This window comes from Apodemus sylvaticus, chromosome 7 (genome assembly GCF_947179515.1).
Source record: "Apodemus sylvaticus chromosome 7, mApoSyl1.1, whole genome shotgun sequence".
Lineage (NCBI taxonomy): Eukaryota > Metazoa > Chordata > Mammalia > Rodentia > Muridae > Apodemus > Apodemus sylvaticus.
This window is the reverse complement of record NC_067478.1, coordinates 52563165-52575624: the sequence shown is the minus strand read 5'-3', so window position 1 is coordinate 52575624 and position 12460 is coordinate 52563165. Positions and strand designations below refer to the sequence as shown.

Here is a 12460-nt window from a genome sequence, read left to right as displayed (position 1 = left end):
ATCATAAAGGTATATAAAAAGCACCAGTGTTAAGTAATATGAATTGTTTTTAAATGAGGACTTTGGAATGAATGATAAAATCCAAATGGAGTCTCTCTACTGAAGTTTCTTCTATTCACACACAAGATTTTTAATACATAGGAAACAATGAATTTCATCTATTGCTATTTAAAAACAAATTTTTAATGTGTTTACTGGGTTAGCCCTTTGTGGGGTACCAAGTACAACTAATTTTAGCACAAAACAATAACTTTTCTGTATACTGTTATGCATTTCCCCAGTTCTCATACAGAACACTCTTGGCATGGTACAAAAAAAATGTGCAGAATGTTCTTTGGGCAAATATTTACAGCCACATTCATTGTAGATTTCAATTGCATTTCGAAATGGAAGATATTTCACTTGTTTTTGTGAATGAAGTTTCCAAACTTTTGCATAAAGCCACGGAACTTGTTTTCATTGGGGGCGTATGAATGGTAAGCACCAGTCTTATAATTCAGCATCGGGCTGGACCTGCCGTATCCGCTGCCCATGGTTGTGGATTTGACTTCCGGGCGGTTGACATGTGTAACGCTGCTCGCTGGCTGAATAGAGCTCTCGATTTTACAAAATGGCTCGAATCGACTGTAAACTCGCTGGTTGGTGGAATGGGATCTCAGAAGCTCACTGGGCTTTAGCACCGGAGAAGAGGTTGGCCGTCTGGCAGGGGCCAAGACTGAGTTGATCTCCTTGGAATCACGGTATTGGATCTGTTCAGTGTTAAATCTTGGGGCAGAGGCATCTCCAGCTCTCTCTGAAAGTCTCCTCTCAACGGGCCTTGGAGAAGGTGCTATTCTTCTACTTTGCTCCTCCTGGGAACTCATCCCCGGAGATGTGCTAACAGCTATGTCCTCCCTGCTCTTGTGGATGCTGCCTTGAGAATTTGAGGAGGAGGAACGCTTTCTTCGGGGAGATGAATCAACTTTGGGCTCAGATTTTTTGGGTTTTTGATTTTCTTCACCCTCAGAAACCAAAGTGTCAGAGCTACTACACATTCTATAAAATGCAGGCGCCTTGTTTTTAGCTAGGTTTTCTCTCTTTTCCGGGGTGAGACTAAGTAAGGATCTTAATTTCTGAGACCCCTTTTTCAAAAAACTCGGGGAGGCTTTGCCTTCCTTTTTAGAATTAAGTTCTTTGTTGGGTTCTTCCTTATTCACGTCAAGCAAAGCAGCAATGGAAAGAGATTTGGTGGCAGAAGCACTTGGAGGGTCTCTCTTGATAACCTCGTCCTCGTCTTCCTCAGTGCTGTGGGTCACATTGTGCATACTTTTAGAACTCTTTAGCACATCCTCCTTGGGTTTTTCTGGTTGTCGAATCCGATTTCTGGTAAGGGTACTATAAACATAATTCTTGCTATTTCCGTGCTCTAAATTGACTTTTGAGTGGTCAAAGGACGGGAAACTCCGCCTTTTGAAAAGATTGTCACTTTGCTGATTTTCCGTGTTCTCCCTCTGCTTATTGACACACAGGTTTGTATAGATACAATTGTTTAATTCTGCTCGGCCATTTATTCTTTGGTTTAAGACTTCTGGTCGCTTTTCGGGTACTTGCAAACTGGGCGTTTTTGGTTCCTCTGACTGTGCTGGGAGCTTGGAGATTGACTCAGGCAAGGGTTTTTCTGTCAAGGGCAGTGCATTTGTGGAGCTATCTGGGACCTCCTTAGGTGTATCACTTCCTTGAGAACCAATGATGGTGGAATTTGAGGAGCCAGTTGTACAGCTATTGACTTCTTTTTGTTCCGGTAAAGTAGGTTTAAACACAAACGAGGAGCGGAGCCTTGAATGAGTATAGAGTGCGTTGGCTTTCACGGTCTCAGGGGTTTCGTAGCCTTCAAATCTGTCACCCAGGGTGGAGCCATTTGAATCAGGTGGGACTTCTGAATTATCATTTAAGTACGATTCAATTCTCCAGCTCCGCAAGAAAGACTTCGTGGTATTCTCCAGAGTTGGCATCCGTTGTTGTATAAAGCGGATATGATTATCTGTCCCGTTAAATGACCTGCGTACATTTGAATTCCTGTCTGCAAGATTTGTCGTTTTTCTCTGGGCAAGCCGATCAGCAAAACTCTGAGCAGGTATGTTCTGCTGGCTTCCTTGTCCTCCCCGCAATGAGGAGGCCACACTGAGACTGTCTGAAGCCCTTCTCCAGCGTCCAGGAGCATTATTGGTTCGATTCATAGCTCTGTTAAGCAGCAGGTACGGTGTTGTTTCCGATTGTTCCCCAGCATAACTATGTCTCTTCCAGTTTTCATTGATCTGACTGGGTTGGAAGTGACGGATCGTACTCGGACCATTGAAGTTTGGAACAAAATGAGGCTTATAGCCATGGTTTCTCATGCTGTGTTTGTCCTGTTCATTTAGAGGATATATCCCTCTGCCTTTGAAGTAACTAGAATCTAGTTTATGAATTTGGTCTTGTCTGCCAAAAAGGTTTCTCTGGCTGGAAACGGAAGCTAATGAAGAAATGGATCGCTGGTAAATGCCATTCTCCCATAAGGCTTTGCCTGGTTTCACTCTAGCTGATTCTTCCTGAGCAAAAGAACTTGGGACAGAGGACCGGGCATAGAGTGTTCGAAATTCTTCATCAAATAACTCTACAAGGTGTCCTGTGATTATCTGAACCATGCTGAGATGAGCTTTTTCAAATGACCACATGTAACTGGAAACAAAACAAAGGGAAAAACTTAATTTTCATAAGAGATTAATGACATAATAGACTTCAACTGAAAATGTCACTTAAAAATGACTGGAGAATGCTCGTGCTTGTTTTTCTTGGTTAGCATATTTAGAATGTTTTAATAACTACATGCTTATAATAAACACACACCACAAACACACACACACACACACACACACACACACACATCTTAAATAACAAAGCAATTTGACTTCCAGTTCTAAGTCTGTACAAAAAATTTGAAAGCTGAAAGAAAAGTGTTGTGTATTTTGTATCTACTTCTGCCAAGATATTCTGGAGCTAAAAGCTACATTATAATTTACCTATTCCAATCCAGCAGGGTTAGAGTGAAAGATGAAAGACTCGGCTGACCTCTGCAAAGCTGGACCCATATGACGGTGAGCCTATTTCCTCATGTCCAAATTGAAGACACAGCTAGCATCACTAATGCCCTAACAGGTCATAATGCACAGAAAACCTGTGTTAATGCATGCAGTTGGAGCCTCCATCCCTCCAGACTCTTATCTCTGTGGGTTATTCGGTGTAATTTGGGATGCAGAGAGCTATAAAGAGAGCAACTGTGGGCTGCTTCCTCAGCCGTAGATGGACATCACTGTGTTCAGTCTACACAGGATTACGATACTCCTCATGAAACACATTATTTCAGATGCCAATCAAGAGTTCTGAACATTTTACAAAACTTCTATGAAATTAAAGTTTGCGATGATTTCATAGTATTTTATACAACTTTCAAGCTCTTTCCTACAGCGTTGACGTGAGGGAAATCTTGAAATTTCATACTAATATTTGAATTTAACTTTTGAACACATAAATTAAACAGAGTCACTGACTGGAAAGATAAATTGATAATATTTTTCATATCAAAAAATATATAATATTTTCAACTGGAGTTTATTGAAAAACAAGTGAGACAAACACTATACCAAATGAGTATACTGCCTATATAGGAAAAATAAATACAAATATAAATATTTCTTAAATGTGCTCAATAAAATTAATAATTTTTATTGTGAATAATAAAAATTAATAAAATATCACGAGCGAATTTGTCATTCTGATATCCCCAAGTTTTTATGTTACATCTCATGAATTCCTAGTATGAGAAGATCATTTACTAGGGACTCTTTCTGTGACTATGTGGGCCAGGAGGGTCATGTAAGAGAAACGAAATGGAAATCAATAGTTAAAAACAATTTCTGGGCATGCAGACAGAAGTGAAGAAATAGAAATAAATTTAAAAAATTTTTTTCCGTCAAACTGAAGCTATGAATAAGGCAATATTAGAAATAGGAAGCAAGAGAAAACCAACTGATAGGGCGGCGGCTGCGGCAGCAGTGGCTGGTCCAGCTGAAGGACTATCAGCAGTGGAAGCAAGGTGACAGGGTCCAGGCAGGCCCTGCGCCCACGACCACTGGCCATCACTGACCAGCCAGGCTGCAAAAAGTGGCAGATTTATGGTGCCTTTCACCACACTGAAGCCACTTCAGAACTCTGCCTCCCGCCAGTCACGAGACACTCTCCTCCATCTTGGATCTCGGGCACCAGAGAAATCAGAGAGACTGAGGTATGCAAATATAACCCGAGGCCAACCTCACGGGGGGGGGGGGGGTCTAAGCCAGGCCCTGGGCTGTTCGGGGGCCATCAGGTACCAACACAGCCAGGAGTTTTTTGTCTGGGCCGGCGCACGCGCCGCCATTTTGCCTACAGGATGCCAGAGAGTCCTAGCAGGCAAAGCCTGCTAACAGGCATAGCCCTAGGCTAACAGAGCGGGGGTCTAGGTCCCGACAGGCCCTGGACTGCCCCCAAGATCTGGGCTGCTCAGTGGGCCATCTGTGTGTCAACCCGCCCAGGAGGTTGTTAGCCCAGCAGACTCTCCTGGCACTTTCAGGGAGCATGCACGTGCACATCCACCATCCTGGCCTCCTGACAGATCTAATTAAGAGTCATAGCCCGAGGGGAACTTTGCTCGGACCTTGGCCTCCCAGGCTTTTGCCTAGACTCAGGGCCTGAGCAGCTAGGCTAGCCTTGTGTGCACAAACCCGGTTGGGAGATCAGCTGCCCAGCAGAGTGATCAGCAAGCAGACAAGGTCCAGCAGCATACATCCTTCAGCACTCACTGAAGGAGCAAACAGGCACCATCTGGTTCACAGACACAATTTGGGGCAAAGCACACTAGGGCTGCAAGGGCACCCAAGAGGAGGACAGCACATCAGCAATCTGCTACAGGGGAAACCCTGCCATCCAGTGTTGCAGAAATAGCCCCAGAGCCCCTCAAGAGGCTCAAATACCAGCCAGAGACAAGACCAACTAACTCCAGAGAACGAGATGGCAAAGGGCAAATGCAGGAACACTACTAACAGAAATCTACGCAATATGGCAGCATCTGAACCAAACTCTCCAACATCAGCAAGTCCTGGTTATGCCAACACACCAGAGAAACAAGATTTGGATTTAAAATCACTGGTCATGATGCTGCAAGAAATACACAAAAAGGACATAAATGAATCTCTTAAAGAAATACAGGGGAACATGAATAAGCTAGAAACCCGATTAATGGAAACACAAAAATCACTTAAAGAAATGCAGGAGAATAAGGCTCAAGAGATAGAAGCCAATAAAGAAGAAACGCAAAAAAAAAAAAAAAAAAAAAAAAAAAAAAAAAAAAAAAAAAAAAAAAACTTAAAGAAATGCAGGAGAACTTGAGTCAAGAGGCAGAAGTCATGAAAGAGGAAACACAAAAATCTCTTAAAGAATTACAGGAAAACACAAATAAACAAATGATGGAACTGAGCAAAACCATCCTGGATCTAAAAACAGAAGTAGAAACAACTAAGAAATCACAAAGAGAGACAACTTTGGAGATAGAAAACCCTGAGAAGAAACCAGGGGCAAATATAAACAACAGAATACAAGAGATGGAAGAAAGAATCTCAGATGCTGAAGATACCATAGAAACCATTGATTCAACAGTCAAAGAAAATGCAAAATGCAAAAAGCTTATATCCCAGAACATCCAGGAAATCCAGGATACAATGAGAAGACCAAACATAAGGATTATAGGTATAAATGAGAGTGAAGATTTACAATTGAAAGGGCCAGCAAATATCTTCAACAAAATTATGGAAGAAAACTTTCCCAACTTAAAGAGAGAGATGCCCATGAATATACAAGAAGCCTACAGAACTCCAAACAGACTGGACCTGAGCAGAAATAACTCTCGCCACATAATAATTAAAACCCCAAATGCACTAAACAAAGAAAGAATATTAAAGGCAGTAAGAGAAAAAGGCCAAGTAACGTATAAAGGAAGACCTATCAGAATCACACCAGACTTCTCACCAGAGACCATGAAAGCTAGAAGATCCTGGGCACATCTCATGCAGACTCTAAGAGAACACAAATGTCAGCCAAGACTACTATATCCAGCAAAACTCTCAATCACAATAGATGGAGAAACCAAGACATTCCATGACAAAACCAAATTTACACAATATCTTTCCACAAACCAGGTTCTGCAAAGAATAATAGGAGGAAAACTCCAATACAAGGAGGGAAAATACACACTGGAAAAAGCAAGATAGTAACCTTCCTTCATCAAACCCAAAAGAAGATAAACACTCAAATATAAAAATAATATCAAAAATGACAGGAAGTAATAATCACTATTCCTTAATATCTCTTAACATCAATGGACTCAATTCTCCAATAAAAAAGACATAGACTAACAGACTGGATAAGGAAACAGGACCCTACATTTTGCTGCATACAGGAAACACACTTAAATGTCAAAGACAAAAACTACCTTAGAGTAAAAGGCTGGAAGACAATTTTACAAGCCAGTGGTCTCAGGAAACGAGCTAGAGTAGCCATTCTAATATCAGATAAAATTGACTTTCAACCTAAAGTCATCAAAAGAGACACTGAGGGACACTTCTTGCTGGTCAAAGGAAAAATCCACCAAGAAGAACTTTCAATTCTGAACATCTATGCACCAAATGTAAAGGCACCCTCATTCTTAAAAGAAACTTTACTAAAGCTCAAAGAAAACATTTCACCTAACACAATAATTGTGGGGGACTTCAACACTCCACTGTCCTCAATGGACTGATCAGGAAAACAGAAACTAAACAGGGACACAGTAAAACTAATTAAAGCTTTGGACCAACTGGATTTGACTGATATTTATAGAACATTTCACCCTAAAGCAAAAGAATATACCTTTTTCTCAGCGCCTCATGGTACCTTCTCCAAAATCGACCATATAATTGGTCACAAGAAAGATCTCAACAAATACAAGAACATCGAACTAATCCAATGCCTCCTATCAAATCACTATGGTGTAAGAGTGGTTTTCAATAGCAACAAAAACAACAGAAAGCCCACATACACATGGAGGCTGAACAATACTCTACTCAATGACACCTTGGCCAAAGAAGAAATAAAGAAAGAAATCAGAGACTTTTTAGAATTTAATGAAAATGAAGGCACAACATACCCAAATCTTTGGGACACAATGAAAGCAGTGCTAAGAGGAAAACTCATAGCCCTAAGTGCCTCCAAAAAGAAAATGGAGAGAGCATACACTAGCAGCTTAACGACACACCTGAAAGCCCTGGAACAAAAAGAAGCCAATTCCCCAATGAGGAGTAGAAGACAAGAAATCATCAAACTCAGGGCTGAAATTAATCAAGTGGAAACAAAGAGAACCATACAAAGAATCAACAAAACCAGGAGCTGGTTCTTTGAGAAAATCAACAAGATAGATAAACCTTTAGCCAGACTGACCAAAGGGCACAGAGAAAGTTAATTTCAAATTAACAAAATTAGAAATGAAAAGGGGGATATAATAACAGAAAATGAGGAAATCCAAAAAATCATCAGATCCTACTACAAAAGCCTATACTCAACACAACTGGAGAATCTGGAGGAAATGGACAATTTCCTTGACAGGTACCAAATACCAAAATTAAATCAGGACCAAATAGATCATCTAAACAGCCCCATAACCCCTAAAGAAATAGAAGGGGTAATAGAAAATCTTCCAACCAAAAAAAGGACAGGACCAGATGGTTTCAGCGCAGAATTCTATCAGACCTTCAAAGAAGACCTAACACCAATCCTCTTCAAACTATTCCACAAAATAGAAACAGAAGGAACACTACCCAATTCCTTCTACGAAGCCCCAATTACGCTGATACCAAAACCACACAAAGATCCAACAAAGAAAGAGAACTTCAGACCAATTTCCCTTATGAACATCGATTCAAAAATACTCAATAAAATTCTTGCCAACCGAATCCAAGGGCACATCAAAATGATCATCCACCATGATCAAGTAGGCTTTATACCAGGGATGCAGGGTTGGTTCAATATATGGAAATACATCAATGCAATCCACTACATAAAAAAACTCAAAGGAAAATACCACATGGTCATTTCATTGGATGCTGAATAAGCATTTGACAAAATTCAGCATCCTTTCATGCTTAAAGTCTTGGAAAGAACAGGAATTCAAGGCCCATACAAAAACATAGTAAAAGCAATATACAGCAAACTGGTAGCCAGCATCAAACTAAATGGAGAGAAACTTGAAGCAATCCCTCTAAAACAGGGACTAGACAGGGTTGCCCCCTTTCTCCTTATCTTTTCAATATTGTACTTGAGGTACTAGCTCGGGCAATTAGACAACATAAGGAGATCAAAGGGATACAAATTGGAAAGGAGGAAGTCAAACTATCATTATTTGCAGATGATATGTTAGTCTACCTAAGTGACCCAAAAAACTCCACTAGAGAACTCCTACAGCTGATAAACAACTTCAGCAAAGTGGCAGGTTATAAAATCAACTCAAGCAAATCAGTGGCCTTCCTATACTCAAAGGATAAGCAGGCTGAGAAAGAAATTAGGGAAATGACCCCCTTCACAATAGCCACAAACAGTATAACGTACCTTGGGGTGACTCTTACCAAACATGTGAAAGATCTGTATGACAAGAACTTCAAGGCTATAAAGAAGGAAATGGAAGACCTCAAAATGGGAAAACCTCCCATGTTCATGGATCGGCAGGATCAATATAGTTAAAAATGGCCATTTTGCCAAAAGCAATATACAGATTCAACACAATACCCATCAAAATCCCAACTCAATTCTTCACAGAGTTAGAAAGAGCAATCCTCAAATTCATCTGGAATAACAAAAAAACCCAGGATAGCTAAAACTATTCTCAACAATAAAAGAAACTCTGGGGGTATCAGTATCCCTGACTTCAAGCAATACTACAGAGCAATAGTGTTAAAAACTGCATGGTATTGGTACAGTGACAGGCAGGCAGATCAATGGAACAGGATTGAAGATCCAGAAATGAACCCACACACCTATGGCCACTTGATCCTTGACAAAGGGGCTGAAAACATCCAATGGAAAAAAGATAGCCTTTTCAACAAATGGTGCTGGTTCTACTGGAGGTCAGCATGCAGAAGAATGGGAATTGATCTATCCTTGTCTCCTTGTACTAAGCTCAACTCCAAATGGATCAAGGACCTCCACATAAAGCCAGACACTCTGAAGCTAATAGAAAAGAAACTGGGGAAGACCCTTGAGGACATCAGTACAGGGGGAAAGTTCCTGAATAGAACATGAATAGCTTATGCTCTAAGATCAAGAATTGACAAATGGGACCTCAGAAAATTACAAAGTTTCTGTAAGGCAAAGGACACCATCAAAAGGACAAATCGGCAACCAACAAATTGGGAAAAGATCTTCACCAACCCTACATCAGATAGAGAGCTAATATCCAATATATATAAAGAACTCAAGAAATTAGCCTTCAGAAAACCAAATAACCCTATTAAAAATGGAGTACAGAGTTAAACAAAGAATTTTCACCTGAAGAACTTCGGATGGTGGAGAAGCATCTTAAAAAATGCTCAACTTCATTAGTCATTAGGGAAATGCAAATCAAAACAACCCTGAGATTTCACCTTACACCAGTCAGAATGGCTAAGATTAAAAATTCAGGAGACAGCAGATGTTGGCGAGGATGTGGAGAAAGAGGAACACTCCTCCACTGCTGGTGGGGTTGTAAATTGGTACAACCACTTTGGAAATCAGTCTGGCGGTTCCTCAGAAAGCTGGGCACCTCACTTCCAGAATATCCTGCTATACCACTCCTGGGCATATACCCAGAAGATTCCCCAGCATGTAATAAGGATACATATTCCACTATGTTCATAGCAGCCCTATTTATAGTTGCAAGAAGCTGGAAAGAACCCAGGTATCCCTCAACAGAAGAGTGGATGCAAAAAATGTGGTATATATACACAATGGAGTACTATGCAGCCATTAGAAATAATGAATTCATGAAATTCTTAGGCAAATGGATGGAGCTGGAGAACATCATACTAAATGAGGTAACGCAGACTCAAAAGATGAATCATGGTATGTACTCACTAATAAGTGGACATTAACTTAGAAAACTGGCATACCAAAAACTTTATCCACACATCAAATGAGGTACAAGAAGAGAGGACGAGTGGCCCCTTGTTCTGGAAAGACTCAGTGAAGCAGTATAGGGCAAAACCAGAACAGGGAAGTGGGAAGGGTTGGGTGGGAAAACAGGGGGAGGGAAGGAGGCTGATGGGACTTTCGGTGAGTGGGGGTCTAGAAAAGGGGAAATCATTTCAAATGTAAATAAAAAATTATCAAATAAAAAAATGCTTAAAAAAAAAAGAAAACCAAAAAAAAAAAAAAAAGAAAGAAAGAAATAGGAAGCAACAAATCTGTGTTCAATTAGCAGGTATGCAGACTTCCCCAGAGAAAGTGAGAGTCACCGGATATGAGCAGACTGGAAGAAATACAATGAAAATCAGAGGAAGCAGTAACTGCCACACTTTAGTCAGTCACTTATATATACATACATACATACAGACAGACACACACACACACACACACACACACACACAACACACACACACACACACACACACACACACACACTAAACACACCAGAGTATATTTATCTGTAATAAAGAAGTGGTATGAGGGACTTGAGAAGTTTGTACAAAAGTTTGAAAGCTAAGAAAAGTTTGCTTGATTAGAATTTTGACCTCAAAGTTAGATAAATTAATTGTAAGATAAAGAAATGTTTGGGGATCACTTTTTTTAGTGTACATGCTTAAAAGATCAAGGATTGAATTTACTATAAAGAGAAAAATGTTAGAATAAAGTATAACCCCTAAGGATATAAAGCACAATAATTCCTAAGTGTCGACTTTAGGAAACTGAGAATATAGTACAACTGGGAAAAGATTCCTTTAAAATGCCATCATAAAATTGCAGGTTGCAGTGAGTATTCAGCTGAGTGTTTCAAAGGTGAATCTGAATGGACCAATGAAACACTGGAGAGCCGTGTGGAGGACCTCCTGTAATTCTCTGTCACTATAGGTGAACTGTGTCATCTAGGAGGCATAAGGTGCAGATCTGCACTGTCAGTACTGAGATTCTCTCTCTGTAGAATCAATATCCAGGGTCTGCCTGGGACATTAACCAGCTCTCCAGACTTCTACAGCCAGTCTGTGAGTCTCCATCCCATCTTCATTCTTCCTCAGACCTGTCTTGGCTTTGGTCTTATTTGAGACAGTGATTCAAGCTCCGTTCTAGGCAATCTAATCACACAAAGCTCTTTCTACTTCTATCTTAGTTAAATCATTGTTCCAACTCTCCTTTCAGTGGTCCAGACAAAGCAAGGAAGGCCTCCGAATATTCTTGTTCCTAGAACTAACTAAAATAAACAGGTTCCGCTGACACTGATTCTAAAAATTTTCACAATTCTGTGTCATCCAAGTCATTGTGCCATAAGCTAATTTGAATCTAAGCACCGTCATTTCTCTATTTGTCCACTGACACAGCATGGAAGTCAATAAAGGCTGGCTTATGTCATATTCCAATATAGAACTTTCTAACTTTGGAAAATAAAATTCAAATCCTTGTCTGGCCTTAGAGAATGCTCTTATCTGCTTTTATCTCAGGATGGCCATGGGATCTTCTTGCCTCAATCGCTTGAATGCTAGGGTTATTAGCAAGTACCACCATTTCCAACTTGATTTTTTTTTTTTGGTTCTTCCTGGATATCTTACCACTTGCTTAAGATGTTCAGTCATACATTTTTCTCCTCCTGTCCTGAGATCTTTGCAGTTGCTCTTTCCTGGTAATACTGTTCTCCTTCTGAGACTTTGACTCACATCCTTTTAGAACTTTGCAACCATTGTACTTAAAGTATTTATCTGGCCATTCATTACCTTAGTCCCCAGAGTCTTCCAGTAACTCCTATTACTAACTGATGCTTCACAGTGTACTTTGAATTTGTTAATTTTCTCTGCTGTTCATTAAAGGAAATTTTATCTCAGGTACCCTGTACAGCATGTTGAGATATATATCCACAGATATGATGTTCTGAAGATACTTAAAGTATTTAATAAAAAATGATGAAATTTAATTTTTTCTTTTTTTTATTCTTTTTTTTTATTTGATGTATTCTTTATTTACATTTCAAATGATTTCCCCTTTTCTGGGTCCCCACTCCTAGCAAGTCCCATAAGCCCTCTTCCCTCCCCCTGTTCCTCCATCTACTCCTTCCCACTTCCCTGTTCTGGTATTCCCCTATACTGTTGCATTGAGTCTTTGTAATTTTTAAAGTTAAAAAAAACTCTAAAAGTTAGTTAGAAAT

General features: G+C 40.0%; 1 protein-coding gene across 1 annotated transcript in view; it reads right to left on the bottom strand.

Moving 5' to 3' along the window:
* Positions 1–398: 398 nt before the first annotated feature.
* Fam83b (family with sequence similarity 83 member B) overlaps positions 399–12460 on the bottom strand; it is a 71356-nt gene continuing 59294 nt past the window's right edge. The window contains exon 4 of the mRNA XM_052187784.1: positions 399–2697. Coding sequence (XP_052043744.1) covers positions 399–2697 — 2299 coding nt within the window. The remainder of the gene's footprint in view (positions 2698–12460) is intronic.